Here is a 20,252-nt window from a genome sequence, read left to right on the forward strand (position 1 = left end):
CGTCCAATCAGGAAGAGTGTTGCATAAATCTTCCATTTTGATAAATTATCTATAATGCGTTATCAAGTAGTTTGATTTGCAAACTGAAGTCACGTGGCATAGGTAACGAAAACGAATTTAGACGGCGTCACCGAAAAAGAGAGACAACATTTGTTGTATGTTCAAAGATAGAATTCTGATACAGTCAAAACTGATTGTTCCTAATCACTGTTACTGTGACCATACCATGGAATAATTGGTCATGTACAGAGATCTGCTGGAAAGAACTGGAACTGCTGCCTACCTTTAGAAATATATTAAATGTTTGTGTTCATTGTTCCATCTGTTAACAAAGATCAATGAGATATTTCAGAGCTGTTAAAGTAGGCTGTTGAAAGTAACAAGACTGGGCAACATATCCTTCTAAACTGAGACCAGCCTTTTACACAAGTTCCTTCAAAATATTTCCATGTAAGCTGTTTTACTGTGATACAGAGAACAACTGTTTTCTTGTATTTTCTGTGTTTGCTGGAAACCCTGGTTACCTAGCAATTTGCTCATTCCCTTGCAAGCTCAGGCCATTGATGTTTTACTGTATATAAATATTCTTTGGGTGAATGAATTGGCTATTAAATTTCAGAGACAGAAGGTGCTTAGCTGAAAAATTATTCTAGAGTATTCAGAAAGCATCAACAAGAGGCTGATCAGTTAAAGCCTGTTTTGCTATAAAATGAATCACGGTGTGTGCCTTTGGATCTTTAATGTTAAAATATGTCTAAGACCCGCAAAAAAAACTACTAGGCAGTTGAATTCTAGAAGTTAAATTTCAGAAATTATTTTAAAAAAGGAACAGTCACTGAAGTAAAAGGCTTTTTTGACCTTTTACCTTAAAAGAATGACCTTATAACCTTCAGTTTTGCACAATAAGTTATAACTGTATCAGATTGGAAAAGAAAGAGATAACAAGAGCTCGTCGAACACGAAATGCCCCCCTTGATGCATTCAGTAATTGCACAAGGAACAGAAATTATATGCTCACTGTAAACAAAAGTTCTACCATTCTGGTTTAATCTGACCTTGACCTTTAACCTATTAACCTAACAAGAGATTACAGATTGATCTTGGCGCCATCCACTGAGCCATTTTTGAATGTTCCAAATTTCAAGACTAGCTCAAGGTCAAATTTCATTTAGGTATAAAACAATGTGTATGTGGTCCAAAATTGAAAGCCGTGGCTTGAGAAATGTGAAAGCAGGTCACTAGATCAATTTCAAGGTAAAGTTCATTTCGGTAGACAGAACTATGCGTGTGCTTCAAATTTGGAGGCTCCAGCTTGAGAAATGTGAAAGTAGGTCACTAGGTCAAAATCAAGGTCAAATTCCATTTCGGAACACAAAACTATGCAAGAGGTCCAAAAATTGAAGCCAGAAATGTGAAAGTAGGTCACTAGGTCAATCTCAAGATCAAAGTTCATTTCAGTACACAAAACTATGCTTGTGGTTCAAATTTGAAGGCTGTAGCTTGAGAAATGTGAAAGTATGTCACTAGGTCAAAATCAAGGTCAAATTTTATTTTGGAACAAAAAACTATGTATGTGGTCCAAATTTGAAGCCTGTACCTTCAAAAATATGAAAGTAGGTCACTAGGTCAATAACAAGGTCAAAGTTTTTTTCAGTACGCAAACCTATACATGTGATCCAAATTTGAAGGCTGTAGGTTCCGAAAATATGAAAGTAGGTCACTAGGTCAAGATCAAGGTCAACTCATGTCAAGGTTCATCTTGCCACTCAAAACAATACATGTGGTCCAAATTTGAATGACGTAAGTTATGGACATGAAGATTCTAAGTTTTTCCCTGTATAAGTCTATATGAACCATATGACCTCTGGGGCGGGCCATATTTGACCCGAGAGGGATAACTTGAAAAAACTTGGAAGAGAACCACTAAATGATGCTATATTACAAACTACCAAAGCCATAGTCTTTGTGGTTTGGACAAGAAGTTTTTCAAAGTTTTTCCCTATATAAGTATATGTAAACCATGTGACCCCCAGGGCGGAGCCATATTTGACCCTAGGGGAATAATTTGAATAATCTTAGTAGAGGACCACTAGATGATGTCATATACAAAATATCAAAGCCCTAGGCCCTGTGGTTTTGGACAAGAGGTTTTTCAAAGTTTTTTCCTATATAAGTCTATATAAACCATGTGACCCTAGGGGTGGGGCCATATTTGACCCCAGGGAAATAATCTGAACAATCTTGGTAGAGGACCACTAGATTTTGCTACATACCAAATATCAAAGCCCTAGGCCCTATGGTTTTGGACAAGAAGATCAGAAACCATTTAACTGTTCCTGGCCAATGTAACCTTGACCTTTGACCTAATGACCTCAAAATCAATAGGGGTCATCTGCTGGTCATGGCCAACCTAACTATCAATTTTCCTGACACTAGGCCCAAGCGTTCTTGAGTTATTGCCTGGAAACCACTTTACTGTTCCTGGTCACTGTGACCTTGACCTTTGACATACTGACCTCAAAATCAATAGGGGTCATCTGCTGGTCATTACCAACCTCCCTATCAACTTTCATGATCCTAGGCCCAAGTGTTCTTGAGTTATCATCCGGAAACTGTTTTACTGTTCAGGGTCACTGTGACCTTGACCTTTAACATACTGACCTCAAAATCAATAGGGGTCATCTGCTGGTCATTACCAACCTCCCTATCAACTTTCATGATCCTAGGCCCAAGCGTTCTTGAGTTATCATCCGGAAACCGTTTTACTGTTCAGGGTCACTGTGACCTTGACCTTTAACAAACTGACCTCAAAATCATTAGGGGTCATCTGCTGGTCATTACCAACCTCCCTATCAACTTTCATGATCCTAGGCCCAAGTGTTCTTGAGTTATCATCCGGAAACCGTTTTACTATTCAGGGTCACTGTGACCTTGACCTTTGACATACAGACCTCAAAATCAATAGGGGTCATCTGCTGGTGATGACCAACCTTCCTATCAACTTTCATGATCCTAGGCCCAAGCGTTCTTGAGTTATCATCCGGAAACGGATTGGTCTACATTCCGACCGACCGACCGACCGACCGACCGACATCTGCAAAACAATATACCCCTCCTTTTTCAAAGGGGGGCATAAAAATGATTTAATGAACCTTTTGACAGTTTGCTATAGCTTTTTTATTAACCTAACAGAGTTTCAAGAAAACAGATGGCATTAATATTAGATATGTATTACAAAAAATCCAAAATGACATATAACAAGACAGAAAATATACACAAACTGTCTCTATATCACATCAGATCTCCTATCTAATGCTGAATGTTTAAAAGGTTTTGACATTAACAAATTTTGTTCTTATTCATGTAGTGAGGCCTGTAGAAAAAGACAGACAGATAGATAGATAACCTGGTACAATAAAAATACACCTCAAAGATTTCTGGCTTTCATACAGGATAAAAGCTGCAAACAACAACCAAGAGAGCCATTGTGGCTCTAAGTCACTCATCTGAGTACCACTGTTCTTTGTGACAAGGTGAAGGTCACTAGGACCAAACTTTAGTACATCCGACTCAAACAAGAATCTTCAGGGTGATATGTCAACTAAAAGTGATCCATTGTAACTTCATTTCATTTTCATTACCCCGTTGATCTTTCATTTAGGAGTTCATGACATTATTGTTTTGTAAAATGAATGATTGTGCAAAGTTATTTGAATACTCATTCATACATAACAAATAAAGTTTTTAGATGGACAAGAAAAGTTTCATAAAGTCAAGAAAGTAATTTCTAAAATTGAAATATTTTTTGCTATGATATGACCTAGTGATCTGCTTTTTTTGTCCCAGGTATCTACAAACTAAACACAGAGTTGATGAAGATAAAACATTCTGACCATATTTCATGTACATCATATAGAAAATGTGGCCCCTAAAGTGTTTATAACATTATCAGTTTTTCTATGATTTGATGTACATTAAGACTCATAATGACCCAATTTCAAACTTCACCCAAATTTTACAAAAGCACACAATTAGACCAGTTTCCTTATTGATAAGGTAAAAACTGTAGCATCTGCTACAACATTTTTATAATGTAAATTGATCTGACCTACTGACCTAGTTTCTCTCTCCAGATGACTCAGTTTCAAACTTGGCCTAGATTTTATGACAGACTTATTGCAGAATGTGCTATGACTGAAAATAATGACCCAGCTTTTGAACTTAGATGACCCAGTATGGAAAAGTTATCAAATTTAATTAAGAGAAACATTCTGACTAAGTTTCATTGGAGCCTCTTGAGTGTTTACAGAAAATTGTGGACAACAGATGCTGAATCATCCATCTACACACAAAGCTTATCACGAACCTTTGGTTCAGATGAGCCAAAAAGCGAAAGCTCAAATCTGTCTAAAAGAGCAGGCAAGCCATGTCAATCTAGATTTGTAACCTTCACCAACAAGAATGCATCAACAAGAGCCTAGGAACAACAGTGTTATGTTTTCCAAGTTCATTACAAAAAAAAACCTGTTTCATGCATAGTGAGGTGTGTAACAATCAGTGTTCTGTGAAAAAATTCAGTTTCATTCATTTACAATTACAGTCAATCCTGTTTACAATGAGCATGTTTGAGACAACCAGAAAGATTGTCAGGTAGTCTTCACATGATTGTGTAGCTAATGCCTAACTGAATATATATACAAAGAAGTCATAAACCAACAAGGCACACAAACCAATGGACCAGTTTTCTGTGTTTTCAAAATATTAGCAAACTGCCAGACATTTTAGTGGTCTAGCAGCCAAGTGGTGTACTTTATGACAGGTTTGACTGTAGCTGAAAGAAACTCTTCAATTGAATAAGTCCTGAAACTGTAATGTTACCTCTCTTGACCAGTCCTTTTCCTATATAAAATAATTTTACTATAAATGTTTGTCTGATAAAACAGGTATCTGAGGTACATTTCTATAAACAAAAAAATTCTTTAAACTGATACTGCAGGCATATTTTGCTCCATTACCATTGGATAAGTAGTCCCTGGAAAAGGTTTTGTCTGGCAGGTCTTTGGGCTAATACACATGCAACAGTTAGTCATAATTATGATCTTCATAAAGGAGGAAAAGGTGACAGATCATCTATAGATAGTTATTTTATAGATCTGTGGAAAAGTTTTGCCCATCTTTGATGTTGTTGGAGTGAAATAAAGCCATTATATAATTTTGGTATTACACTTATTAGTGAGCCTCAATTTTATTCAACTCAATTAATAAATTCAGCATGAAAAGAGAATCCTGTAAAATTCTCAATATATATGCTATCACTGTGAAATAATTTCCACCATAATAGCCATTTCATTTGACTATGAATTTGAGGATCGATTTCAATTTACGAAGATAAATGAGTGAGAATTTTAGTTGTCTGTCTGTTTTTTTTTTCATTGAAAATAAGTCCCAATGAAATATCAATTATTGTACAGTAATATGAATTGGATATTTTTTAAAATAAAGATGTGTTGAGAGGCTGGTACAAAAATACACTGAAATGGAACATTAAAATCCACAAATCTATAAATACAACATTTGGCTGGTTTGGGAAAACACTAAGGGAATGAAATGTGTACCTTTTGATCCTGGAGAAAAAAAAACAAGAAGAAGATAGTGTCAGTTTTCGATATTTTCTGCAACATCAAAATTAATACTGCATGCATCTTAATTATGTTCTGTTTTGCATTACAAGCTTTTGTCTGTGGCAAAACATCGGTGGGGGGGGGGGGGGGGGGGGTAATCTGTATTACTTACAGCATAATTATGCTTCACTTGTCAAGGTGAACACTGTAAAAGTACAGGCACACTTGAAACCAGGATGTAGATCTGTATCAGGAATGTTTAGACAAAACAACAAAGTGTGTATGTTGCACATAAAATTGCAGTCTAAGACTGCTCAGCTCATTAAATGTAATACCATCTCTTTGATAGGGCAAAATTAAAGAAATCATTCAAGTGGGTTCAAATCCTGAATTAATACTGGGAGTATTGATAGAGTATCATTTTCTCATGTGCTGTACATTGTATTTCGACGTGCGTCGTATGTATCTTGGGCCACTGCCCTGGCCAAATATGCAAAAGTTTGTTAATTTAATGTCTACACATAAGAAAGGTCTTTTGTTGAGAGTTTCTAAATATCTGAAAGAAGCTTTTGTTAAGCGTTCTGATACCCTAAGAGATTTGACTGTTTCTTAATATGCATTTGTATATATTTTGAGTTGTCGCATTTATGATTTATGGTTGTGAACTATATGTTATATATGTCTTGGCCATATTCACTTTGATATTTGTTAGATGGCCAAAGGCAAATGTATTTGCCGATTTGCCAATAAACTGAAACTGAAACTGATATAACCTTCAGTTTATCCTTCAGTTTCTTGAAACTGAAAGTGCATCACTATGATTATCAGGTAAAGATCTTTAATCAAATCTGTTAATAGGTAATTAAACATTAAGTGATAAAGCTGCTAAAAACCAAAATGTTTTTATTATAGACATAATGTCAGTGGAGACAGCTTACCCTCATGAAAAAGGTATTGTGACAAGGACAAGTTGGATGGGTAAAATATAAACTCTACATAGTCTACAATATCAATTAGCAATTTAATCAGTTGTAACTGTAATTAGCAATTTAATCAGTTGTAATTGTAATTAGCAATTTAATCAGTTGTAACTGTAATTAGCAATTTAATCAGTTGTTATAGTAATTACCAATTTAACCTGAGTTACAAACAAAACAGATTCAATTCAATATTCAATTCAATAGTTTATTTACGTCTCATCATATGTATGTCACAATAAAACATAACAAAATCTTATTAAAATACATATGCCATTCTTAACAGAATTACAAGAGACGGGTAACAAAACATACACTTCAACTGATAAAAATTGATAACTACTCTGACCAGACACAAGGTTTTTATTTGATTTGACCTAATTACCTAGTTTTCGAACCCAGATGACCCATTTTCAAACTCGGCCTCGATTTCATCAAGGTAATTATTCTGACCAAAATTCATGAAGATTAATTGAAAAATACAGCCTCTATCGCATACACAAGGTTTTTCTTTGATTTGACCTAGTGACCTAGATTTTGACCCCAGATAACCCATTTTCGAACTCGGCCTAGATTTTATCAAGGCAACTATTCTGACCAAACTTCATGAAGATCAATTGAAAAATACAGCCTCTATCGCATACAAAATCTAAATGTTGACAGACGACAGACGCCAGAAGACAGACGCCGGACATCGAGCGATCAGAAAAACCTGAGCATTGCTCAGGTGAGCTAAAAATACAGCCTCCATCGCATACACAAGGTTTTTCTTTGATTTGACCTAGTGACCTAGTTTTTGACCCCACATTACCCATTTTCGAAACTGGCCTAGATTTCATCAAGGTCATCATTCTGACAAAAATTCATGAAGATCAGTTGAAAAATACAGCCTCTATCGCTTACACAAGGATTTTCTTTGATTTGACCTAGTGACCTAGTTTTTGACCGAAGATGACCCATTTTCAAACTTGACCTAGTTTGCATCAAGGCAATCATTCTGACAAAATTTCATGAAGATCAGTTGAAAAAATACAGCCTCTATCGCATACACATGGTTTTTCCTTGATTTGACCTAGTGACCTAGTTTTTGATCCCAGATAACCCATTTTCGAAATCAGCCTTGATTTTATCAAGATTATCATTCTGACCTAATTTCATGAAGATCTATTGAAAAATACAGGTTCGAAAACTAGGTAATTAGGTCAAATCAAATAAAAACATGTGTCTGGTCAGAGTAGTTATCAATTTTTATCAGTTGAAGTACCTAATCATTTACAATTGCAATTACAAATTCAATCAGTTACAACAGAAATTGCCTAATCAATAAGAATTAAGTAATTACTAATTTAATCTGTTGAAATGGTACAACAACAATGACAACAACAACATTGTTGTTTGTCATTAATGATAGCAATCTTCAAAATAATCAGTTGCAACATGTAATTATTTTATCTATTGCAAAAGTAATTACAAATTTTATCAGTTGAAATAGTAATCCCTGATTTAATCATTTACAACAGTAATAGTCAATTAAATCAGTTGCAACTAGAGATGCTTTTGAGAAAAGCCCATGTCTCCCACAACTGCCTAATCATCTAAATAGTAAATCAGTCTTTATATACTGTTTACTTAATCCACATGTGCATGCACTTTCTTAACACCAAAAGGACGCCTCTACTACTACTTTTAAAAGTAGTTTAGGCGCCAGTTTGGGGGCAAAAATGCGCAAGAAATCTGAGTGTTTTTTGGTAATTCAAGGGCCATAATTCCGAAATGCCTAGGCCGATTTGGCTAGTTACTGAACTTGTGGACAAGCTTTGTGACAGACAGACACACACACAGACAGACACACAGACTGGAGTAAATCAATATGTCTCCCACACCACTGTGTGGTGGGAGACATAATTACCAATTTCATCAGTTTAATAACATAATATTACAGTATTCTAGCATTTTTATTTTTTAGGTGAAAGAATTTATCATGATATACATCCGTCTTGTGGATTTTTAGCACAGTTGTTGATATTAAAAAGGTTGCTTACTGAGATCCTATTACACCCTTCATTAACAGAGGCATGTCATATTAGATTTTGTAAGGAGCTTTTTTACAGTTCAGCTGGTACAATGTTTTTTTAGTTCTTTGTTTTCTTGTTACTCTCAGACCCAAACTTTATTCCACCTCATGATACTAGAGCAAATACCATTAGGAAGACTACATTACATGCTTTACAGTCTCAGGTTGTTGCTTAAAGAGAGGTTGATTAAATATTAATTTTATTAATAGGAGAGCTCTGTATTACAAGGGAAGATTTAGCTCTTGGGAGATATCTTAAACAAGGTTATACTGCACTTTTAACTTAGGGAAAAACTACCTCAATATTAGTTAAATACATCATTACATTATTTTGCAGTTTTTTAAGACCACTCTAAAGCTAATAAATTATTACTATAATTGAAGTCATAAATTCTCTTGTTTTAAAGGCATACGCTAGAATTCGAGTGAAATTTTCTCCAATAACAGAATTTCTTCAAACTTTGGATATTGAAGGTCAATCATCTAAGAAACAAAAATATGCAATAAAAATCATAAATCACCGGTATTGAAAAGAAAAAGAAATTCTATTGGGAAAATTTTCGCCCATCTCATATACAGGGAATTCTAGCGTAGGCCTTTAAGTATTTGGCCAATAAAACAGTTATTTCCATCCAGTGATCTTGACTTCAAAAAGAAAATCTTATATACATAATATGATGAGAGGGCAATAGAATGTGAGAAGAACATTTACCAGTATAAGCATCTGAAGCACCAACACCCGCTACAAGATCTCGGAAAATAAGTCCATCATCCTCGTCTAAAGCCAGCCAGCGACTACATGGAAACTCATATGTGATAGAATTGTCAAGGTCATCCACTATCACCTAAAATATAATGACAAAATATTGAAATCTGTGTAATATTTTGAAAAAAATTATGTAAAATGAATTAAAAAAAAATCTAATGGAAACATATAAATCTCTGACCTTACGGTTGGTAAGGCAAAACCTACAGAAATATGTGACAATAGCACACAAAAATGTTGTACAAGGATCTTTAGACATACCAAAACATGTTCTTCAAAAACAATATCAGCTGGGCCTACTGCTTCATAAAGACACAAGCTGATACATGAGCCAAAGAAATCACCCCTGAAAACAAACTGGACCAACAAGTATACCTAACTTCATCTATCTGTTAAAAAACTGCATCACTAAAGATACAATAAAAATCATCTCATATTCTATAAAATGCTAATGAAATACATCTGTTACCCCCATAATAGCTTTTCTATAAGCTGTATTTTCAACAAACTTAGTGTGAAAACTTCATCCGTAAAGTAGATTTTAATGAGAAACTTGAGAATAAAGTACCAGAACAGGTTCATAAACTGATTCTGCGTTACCTCCCTTTTTGAAACTTTCAGCCATGTTTATCTAGACCTAAGATACTGTCAAGCTTACAAATCAATGTGACATTAAACCATACTTATGCATGTAATTCAGATTTTTTTTTTCAGAGTTCATACAGAATTCACAACAAAATAATATGATTATCAAATCCATGAAATGCTCTTGGATTCATGGTTAATTTATTGATCATATTCTCTTTCATTTTGCATAAACTCTGAAAAAAAATTAATTAATTTCTTATATTTACATTAAATTCCTTTGTGTTTCGTTAAAAAGAAACCGATTCAGTGAATTTATATCCCTAGCTGAATAGGTTATTTTTGTGAATGATGGTACTATATTTTGAAAGATGTTTCATTTCCAGATACAGGTCAATGGTCTCTTTTTACCAAATCAATGCCCTTTAGTGCACTGTATGAAGATCCATCAATGGGTTACCTGTTTTTTCGGAATTAATCAATTTTAAAACAATTAAAGGGCAATACCTCTGCAGTAACTGAAGAGATCCTGAAGAAAGATGTGCATGTGTCACCACCCTATAGTGATCTATATTTGTGTTAAATTTCATGAAGATCCACAAGTTAAAATACTTTTTGAATTATTAGCATTCCAAATCAAGGGAAAAAACTCTGCTTTTATTGGGTCAAGAGGGATAATACTCTATGTGAGTAAAGATAATGTATTAATTACTGACTATATGTGACCAGCAAGCCATTTAATAAGTATTTTATTACATGACATTAGAAACAATTTTTTTTATTTCTTGGTTCAAGTTTTGACTTTAGCCGAGCAAACAGAACAGTCATTAACAAAAGCTATAGACCAGCAAAAATGCACTGTTTTCATTCAGCAAAAACCTGAGCTTATTTACATAACCACAACAAACGCAAGTCTTCAAAACCCGAAAATACTTCAACTTGATTCCTCTAGGGACTTAAGACAAGCCTATGTCTTATCAGTCAATCTGGAATATCTATAGACATTTTCTGATTTTAAAAGAGATTTCTTCGCCTACTTCAGTTGTTATAAACTGTAGTGATATGAAGTACCTCAGGAACTTTACTCTGGATAATACATAATTATATAATTTATAAAACCAGCTTCTATTGCATTTCTATTGCAATGTGAAAAGTGGTTACAACATTATTAATTTTTCAGGTGCTTCTATAATCAATGAATACATTAAACAGGGTTAATTACTCAGAGTATGGGACTGTTACAAAGATTTTGTAAAGTCATTTAATTTGGTAAGAGTATGAACAAATGACTAATTTATAGGGATATAAATTTGTGGATTTCAACCAAGAAATCCATGAAAAATTGTCCCCCAAGAATATTCATGATTTTACAGTAGCAAGCTTTTAAAATTATATGAGAAAAATAGTTACAACTGTACTAATTTTAGGTGACTCAAATCACTGGACTTTTAAAAACAGGATTTATTACTCAGAACATGGGATTGTTACAAAGATAGTGAGCTTATAAGAATCCGGATTTTCTTCAAATTTTATTAATGTGAGATGAACAAACACAAGGAAGAAGGGTGTATTTTCTACAAGTTCTGCATAAAGGTAATTATACTGATTATATCTCATTTGTTGAACTGTAATGAGGATGGATGGATGTATTTTGCTGCATTGACTTAAATGAGTCTTAAACAACTGAAATATTTAGTTATTCTAAACCTTTTGGCAAAAATTTGTTCAGCATCTCTATAACTAACAAATATTTTTGACGAGTATCTCATGTCTACATTAAATTTTTTTTTTTCTGAAAAAGTTTTAAAATATATTGTTGCTGTTTAATCTCCCTAACAACAGGGCCCAGATATCAGCCACACACCATTCTAAAAGTTTCCGAGGATAGCAGTATGATCTTTTTGAATTTTTTAAAATATCTTTTATAAGATCAAAAAATGTCTGAATTTTTTGTTCTTTTCCAATGTAAAACTGTTGCAAAGTCACAATTAAAAAAAATATTCTTACAAATTTATTTGCATGAAAATCTAGCAGTTCATACACTAACTAATATTTTTCTTTTTTAATTCACTAATGACCTTCAAATAATTCACATTCTGAAACACATTGTGTGTGGACGCAAACTCAGGATTAAAAATTAAAAAGTAAATCTATTTTAAACCACATTTAAACCATAGTCTGAACAGGGTATAAGATATCTTTACAGTCTTATAACAATCCATTCACAAAAAAACAACACCAAACTGCATTTTTTTTAAAAGTTATCTATATTGCTTTAAAGAGAAATTTGGAGCAAACCTTGATTATGTTATTTGTTCGCACCAAGTTTTACTTCCATGGATATTCACCTATACATACAAAAGTTATTGACTGAATGTAAAAATTTCAGATTTAATGCAAAACAAACAAGAAGTCCTTGAAGATCAACCACCTGAGTTTCTGACAAGAAGGTTTTTAAAAAGTTTCCACTAAATAAATAAAGATAAAGGGTGGGGTGGGGGTGCCAGCCAAGTTTCAGAGAGAAGGATTTTCATAAAGCCATTACCGGAAAATTAGCCCTGACCCCTGGAGGTCATTTTTTGGACAATTCATGAGAACAAAGAATGATATCAAATTTGTATGAACAGGTTTGTCAGGAACTATTGTACTGAATACTTTCAAACTCTTCGTAAGTTTTTTACCATGTCTGTGCTAGTTCAATATCTCCAACTTCAGTTTACAAAATTATGCCCCCTTTTCAACATAATTTATGCTCAATTTACTCAGTAGGGAGGGTACAGATATGTAGATGGTGGAGTCATGAGTTCAGTTTCCTGTACAAGGGGTTTGTTCTCCGTAAGGATAGTTAATAGACATTCTGTCTGAAATCATTCATACTCCGCATCTGATTCATGTGGGGAAGTTGTGCCATGTTAATTGACAGATGCTAAATGATAAATATCTAATGCTAAATGCCAATTACTTACTGCTAAATGCAAATATTTAATGCTGAATGCTACATCCCAAATGCTATAATTATGTTATATACTAAATGTAAAATGCCAAATGCTATGTCAATTTGTTAATGCCAAATGATAAATCGTAATTGTTTTATTTTTTGAATTTATAAGTTAGTGATCTGTACCACTTAAACTAATGAATTAACTTTTCATAATTTGAAAACATCAGTTTTACTTGAAGCACTAACATGTTTCGCAGCCGACAGTCATTGGAACATGAGGCCAAAACTGTTAACTCTAACATGTTTAGAAAAAAAATTAAACAGGGACAAAGTTATTTAATGAAAGCCAGTGCTAATAGATACATTAATTTAGTGTTATATTCAGCTCTTTATTTGAATAAGCACTTAGTAATAAGAATTTGGCATTTAATATTTCGCAGTTAACAATTAGCATTTATCATTTGACAGTTACCACATGGCAATCAATATTTGACATTAAGCATTTGGCAGTAAGCATTTTGCATTAAGTATTTGGCAGTAAGCATTTTGCATTAAGTATTTGGCAGTAAGCATTTTGCATTAAGTATTTGGCCTTTAGGGTAGATATGGAACATAGATAACAGATTATTTTTATTTATGTTATAAGATTCGATAAGTATGTAAGGCCAATGCTATTTGCCAAATGCTAAATGACAAATTGTTAATGAAAATGCTATTTGCCAAATGCTGAATGTCAAATAAACATAACGTTTTTAAATTACAACATTTGTACAATGAGTATATTTCTGTCAACAAAAAGCAGAAAGGACAAGCTGTCTTAAATAACAAGACTTAATGTGATGTAAGCATTTTCTAAGCATTTATTGCTTATTACCTTGTTGTCATGAAAAAATAGAAATTTTACTTGTACAGATGTGTCTTTTATGACATTAATTGATTATATGATGCAGATGTCACTTTCCTAAAATGTCAGAAGTGCTGACATTTTGGTTCAGATAAATGTATGTCCTTAAATTGGAGAAATTCTGCACAGTTAGGACAAATATTTCATGTCCTCCATGAAGATTGACTGACACAACAAATTCCTGCATTCACTCTTACCTAGACTAGCTCCTGGACTTCTTTTTTTTTTGAAATTGTTAATGTAGCCACACTATATCCTATGTCCAATATCATGAGAATATTACAATCAGTTCCCTAAGAAAATCTCTAAAATTTAATAGACTGGCATTTGTCACTATTACACAGAATAAAAGAAAAATTACAAAATCTTAAATTTTGTAACAAATTCTTTTTTATTAGTTTAGTGGCTAGTCTAATTCTTACTCTGTTACTAGTGCATGTGGGGTTGTTGTCTCTTAGTTGCAAATAACAGCATTAGAGAGTAGTTTAGTGCACTGCTTGAATGAAATACTGATGAAAAAGTGCAGTCATCTAATGATACTGGTATATAATTGGTACAACATGAATTCATTAATTTTTGTGCTAATTGGAAATAAAAAAGCAATAATTGGGTTCCTAAGAAGCAGAGAGAAAAAACAAAGTATGCTTAACAACAGCTTAAAGACATCTATGATATTTAATTATAGTAAGATTATGTAATATACATCTGTAATTATTTTGTTTTATTGCTCTACCATTGATATCTAAAAAAAAGATACTGTTTTACATAGTTTCTGCATCAAAGTGGATTTAAATGCCACCTGTGGTAAATTTAGATATAATTTCTGCCTGAGGACACAGGATAACAGTACATATATTTCAGATTATATGTACTCAGTGCTTACTTTTGAGCTCACCTGAGCACTAAGTGTTCAGATTTTAATTTTCAGCTCCTCCTAAGTCACCAAACCAATTTCAAGCAAATTTTACAGGAATGATCCTTGAGTGGTCCCCTTTCAGATTCCTTCAAATCAGGTCATCCATGCACAGGCAGCCAGAATGAAAAACATTTAAATCTTCTTCCCAGAAACTGCTGGCCCGATTTAGAAATAATTTCAAAGAAATGTTCCTTGGGTGACCCTCAACCAAAATCCTTCAAATCATTCTATTATATTAAGGGATCACACTGAAACGGATATAAACTAGAAGATGCTTTTGTAGAAAAGCACATGTCTCCCCCAAAACATGGTAGTAATAGGCAAGAAATCAACAGCGGACACAAATGAAAGTCAAAGAGACACTGATTGGCTTAGTGACTGAAATGCAATAGGGATCATTTACTCGGCAAGTCCAATCATCCCATGAAGTTTCAACGTTCAATGTTCTGGGTCAAGTGGTTCTCAAGTTTTTGACTGGAAATGGTTTTTGATGTTCTGGGCCCCTGTGACCTTGACATTTGATTAAGTGACAACCAAAAACAATATGGGTCTTCTGCTCCATTAGCCCTATCACTCTATGAAGTTTGAAGGTTCTAGGTCAAATGGTTCTCAAGTTATTGATTGGAAACGGTTTTCCATGTTCTGGCCCCTGTGACCTTGATCTTTGATCATGTGACCCCAAAATCAATAATGGTCATCTACTTTGCATGTCCAATCATCCTATGAAGTTTCAACATTCTGGGTCAAGTGGCTATCAAATTATTGATTGGAAATGGTTTTCCATGTTCAGGCTCCTGTGACCTTGACCTTTGATCAAGTGACCTCAGAAACATTTAGGGTCATATACTTTGTAAGCCCTATCACCCTATGAACTTTGACGATTCTAGGTCAAATAGTTCTCCAGTTATTGATTGAAAAAGAAGTGTGACAGACAGATGGACTGGGCAAAAGCAATATGTCTCCCCAAGTGGTGGTTAGACATAATAATATCATTCAATGATAAAAAATCAAGACTTTATTAGTACCGGCAACTATATTTGATATGCTTTAGGATTTTGCCACTGGTATAGAGAAGTTATTAAAATGGGACAATGAAAAAATGATATTTTAAATAAAAGAAATATAAGGCAGTTATTGAAATGCTTACATAAAGGAATTAGGAGCTGAAAACAGCATAAGATTTAGATAGCATTTTTAGGATATAGGAAAAATGTATAAAGAACTTATCCCTAGGCTATAAATAAATCATTACGACTGCTAGAGATTTCCAGCGAGCAATGATTGGCTGACTCTTTACCTGTGTCTAATGTCACACTGCGTATATTTAGAATATACTACTGCAGACGAAAAACAAACCTACATGAGCGCATTTAAGATAAGGGAAGTAACACAATCTAAGGGCATAATTTGTGACTGTCTCTTGAGTGACAGGGGCCAGTTACGCATTTGGCCCGGATACGTATTTTAAATAAAATAGATAGATGTTCATATATATTCAACTGGTTATTTATGATATTTGTAGACTATGGATTCCTGCTGTGTACGAGTAATTATTGTGTAAAATAAATGTGCTTGAATCTATTTTCCTAGCTCCGTGTAGACGGCCTGGTCTAAAATCTTACATGAGGTAACGGAAGTCAGATGAAATGGAAATGGTCATTTATCCATCCAGTTTCAGCTAAAATTTAAAAAGTAAACGGTTATGAGACACTTTTCTTCCCATCATTATTTTCGTCTGGTCATATGCTTTAAAAACATACATGTGTTTTAGATCAGTCATTTGCAGATAATACGGTACAGGTCGCACAAGGTGTGCATTTTGAGCCATTTTTGCCTCAAAATTTAGTGTCCCGGAACCTGCGTTTTACTAGTTTTTTTATCACAGAAACAACAGAATTGACAGGCTGAAAATGTCACTTAATGAAGTGCTAAGTATATGCAATACATCCGTTCAACACTTGTAGACCGAGTGCTTTAATTACACTTTTTCACTGCTTGAATACATTCTGCATGAAATGAGACGTTGATGAAATGTTTTCATTTCATGTTTAAATACCCCACATGGCAAGTTTTGCAGATCGAAACCAAAAGTAGGGGTTTATTGTGTGGACAAGAGCAAATATGCAGCAGACCACAACTGACTGGCATTTCACTAGGAACTATTCAACCCTCTACTTTCTTTTCATTTTTGTCATTAATTTATGATAGAACTTTCATGAAAAATAGGTGTAGGAAAAAGTGATGTTCTATAGAGATACGTACAGACCACCTGAAGTTGTCATTTTTTATACGAGACAAAATTAATGACCTTCAACCTGTAAGAAAAGTCTATAAATTTCGTGATTCTTTTTCGGTGAATGCCATTATAAGAATGAATTCGTGACCTTGACCGACCATGCCACGTGACTTCAGTTTGCAAATCAAACTACTTGATAACGCATTATAGATAATTTATCAAAATGAAAGATTTATGCAACACTCTGCCTGATTGGACGAGAGTGTCAATTTTTTCACTCTGCTGTTGTCACTACGCTGAGTGAAATGTAGAGAAAGCGTTTATCCTAAACGACGCTGTTCACAGTTTTAAAGCTAACTTTTGCTCAGTATATTTAGCAAGAATATTGATATATCTCAAAATGATAAGTAAGTTTAATAAATATGATAAAAACTTGTTCAAATAGTCAAATACCAACATATATCAAATTAAAGAAAGAGCTGAATACGGTCTGCGTATCACATGAATAAGGGTGTGATAAGAGTCTTCTATGTAGAGAAGTGCTTTTTAAAAGATTTTCCTTGTTACAATTGTCGTCTGTATATGAAAAGGTTTCTTGCTTTTGTTACTTATTCAGATTGCATATTAAAATGAGTACTTGTTAGCTTTGACATATTTGTTATAAATTATTTAACTGATTTATTATATATGAATATTTTTCTTTAGTATGGTATGCAAATATTGAACTCAGTTGAAATCTGTTTTATTATGTATATGCTATATAATGACTGAATCTCATGACATTGAAATAAAGGTACGCTGCATACAGTTTATCTACGTGATATGACTATGGTCAAACTTTGCATATGAAACAGAAATATTGAAATAATTACAGTTGTATGTGTCCCTTGACCATCACTTTTTTATAGGTGTGACGTCACTGTCCAAAGATTCATGAATAGCGAATATGTATTTGTTAAAATAAAAAATCCTTTGATTTTTTCTCATGTATTCTCATCAAACTTGATTTGTAGCATCTTTATTAGGCCCGCAGCCAACTTTGTTCAGTTGGGACATTTGACCCCTTTTAGGGGCTGCTAGAGCTATAAAACTAGAAATGCCTTTAGACAGGGTCTCATGAACAGCTTGATGGATCTTTGTCATACTTGGTCTGGAGCATCATTATAAGGCCCTCTTCCAAATTTATTTATATAGGAACTTGGGCCCTATTAGGGACCACTATAGCTAAAAGTAGATATGCCTTTCTTCGCATTAACCACTAAAATGTTATGGATTTTTATCAAACTTGGTGAGTAACAATATGGTAAGGTCTCCTGCTATTTTGTTACAAATGGGGATAGGGACCAATTTAGCTAAAAATATAAACACTTTTAATGACCTCTTCTCATGAACCGCTTGATGAATCTTCATCAAACTACTGCTGTAATTATTCATCTAAGGATAAACGAAACAAAATTGCAACCCTACGAAACCTTTGTGAAAAGTTAAAAGAGAACCATTTAAATTGTTAAAGTGCGGCGTTTAGTTTTGCAATTTGAAAAATGTTACATGAAAGATAAATGTTAGATGAAAATTTCATAAACTTCTTTCCTTATTACAATTCACCGACCATCATTTTTAAAGATATTGCTTGTTTACTTTAATGTCAAACTATAGGCTTTTCATTAGAAGATATATAATATAATATAATTTGTTGAAATGTTTCGGTTACAAGCAATCTTTTGCATTCATTGTTTGAAAATGTGAAAAATATTTGCCGTTGTAGATTTCCAGTCTTATTTGTGAGAATGCTGTCAGGTGGGTTTCAGAACGAGGCTTAGTGCAGGTTTTGTAAACAAAGAAAAAAGATTTAGATGGTAAGAGGGTAATGGTTTTAGGGTATGTTTCACCAAGGATGTGACGTTTTCCAGCCTCTCAACGGCACGCAATGCACCGCAATAGCAGTTATAGCTTTATTAGCCTTTTTTTACAATCCAGTCTTCAAAATATTAGCCGACAGCTCTCCAGTGACTTGATGCTCTGCAGCAAAATTTTACTTGTTTTATCATGTGATAATCCAATTTTTGTTATCGGATAACTTTGACCACAGTGCAATACTGATTAGATGTATGAGCAGAGCAAAGTAATGCCTAATGCTACAGTAGACACAAAACAATTTCCAGAAGGTGTTAAAACAAATCAAAGATCACAGATTCTGGAGGTAATGGAAAAATGAGCTATTAAGTTAATCAGCTATTACCCTAGTATCTTAAGATTCTTTGTAAAAAGAACAGCCATTAAATGCACAATGTTAAAATTCTTGATGTATATAAAGAAAGGTTTGAACAGTAATCTGTTCTTGATAAACATCAGAAACAAGGTGATTTTATCTCTTTTGATTTCTTATAATAAAGCATGTCTCAGACATCAAATGCTAAAATGGCTCTTCATTTTCTGTTGTATGTTTTTGTCTCTACTGACTATTACTGAAATATTCCATCTCTGATATCTTGCTTCCATTAACAAATTGTGTTTGAGCTACACGAATTTTGCCCAAGGAATGCAATCTCTAATGTGATGAAAAACGGGGTGAAAATACTTCTAAAGGAACATAATTATCTCATTACTAAGATGTCAGTATCCAAACATCTAATAATTTCAAGATTTTATGTTATGTGATGGCCATTTTCAAAAGTTACAATTTTTCAATAGTCAACAAGAAACAAGTCCATAATTATATATATTAAAACCACACACATATTATTATTACCCTGACCATATTTGATGACTATTTTGATGGAATAACCTGACCAGTCAGTGACCTAACTGATACAGCCAAACATCAGCTTTACCTGAAACATGTATACAATGACCAGGTCACTACACACTATGGGTTAAGGAATGTATCAGTCTGGCTACATACTAGATCATCTTTTATATGTTGTTTAATCATTTCTCATATATATTCTGACCGGCCTTTTTTGGCTCTGATTATCTTGTCACGGTTTTGAGAAAAAAGGAATGTAATTATACACAATTTGAATAGCCCCAGGAGTTATCTCCTATGAACAGAAACAATATTACCTTGTTCATGTTTACAAAGACAGCTGAAAATTTAGGTGCCAGGAAGGACCATCTATCTCTATATTGGTGACACAGTCAGTAAAATGGCTGACCATAAGCATACATGTTGGCCAGGGATTCAAATGCTGTGTATATTTTAATATTTCATTGTGAGCTTTCCACAGTGAAA

General features: G+C 33.7%; 3 protein-coding genes across 14 annotated transcripts in view; 2 read left to right on the forward strand and 1 right to left on the reverse strand.

Moving 5' to 3' along the window:
- Positions 1-20,252, forward strand: part of LOC123536344 (uncharacterized) — a 377,622-nt gene that overhangs the window by 270,892 nt on the left and 86,478 nt on the right. The gene's annotated exons all lie outside the window — the stretch shown is intronic.
- Positions 1-20,252, reverse strand: part of LOC123536346 (lipoxygenase homology domain-containing protein 1-like) — a 124,778-nt gene that overhangs the window by 52,332 nt on the left and 52,194 nt on the right. For 8 of the 11 annotated variants that reach the window (XM_053528480.1, XM_053528477.1, XM_053528479.1 and 5 more), the window contains exons 12-13: positions 9,385-9,517; positions 4,879-4,899 (exon numbers count right to left, since the gene is read on the reverse strand). In XM_053528480.1, coding sequence (XP_053384455.1) covers positions 4,879-4,899; positions 9,385-9,517 — 154 coding nt within the window. The remainder of the gene's footprint in view (positions 1-4,878; positions 4,900-9,384; positions 9,518-20,252) is intronic. The other 3 variants (XM_053528483.1, XM_053528476.1, XM_053528482.1) reach the window with 1 other exon arrangement.
- LOC123536343 (uncharacterized) overlaps positions 11,047-20,252 on the forward strand; it is a 31,356-nt gene continuing 22,150 nt past the window's right edge. The window contains exon 1 of the mRNA XM_045319459.2: positions 11,047-11,616. The gene's annotated coding sequence lies outside the window, so the exon portion shown is untranslated. The remainder of the gene's footprint in view (positions 11,617-20,252) is intronic.

This window comes from Mercenaria mercenaria, chromosome 17, assembly GCF_021730395.1.
Source record: "Mercenaria mercenaria strain notata chromosome 17, MADL_Memer_1, whole genome shotgun sequence".
Classification (NCBI taxonomy): Eukaryota; Metazoa; Mollusca; class Bivalvia; order Venerida; family Veneridae; genus Mercenaria; species Mercenaria mercenaria.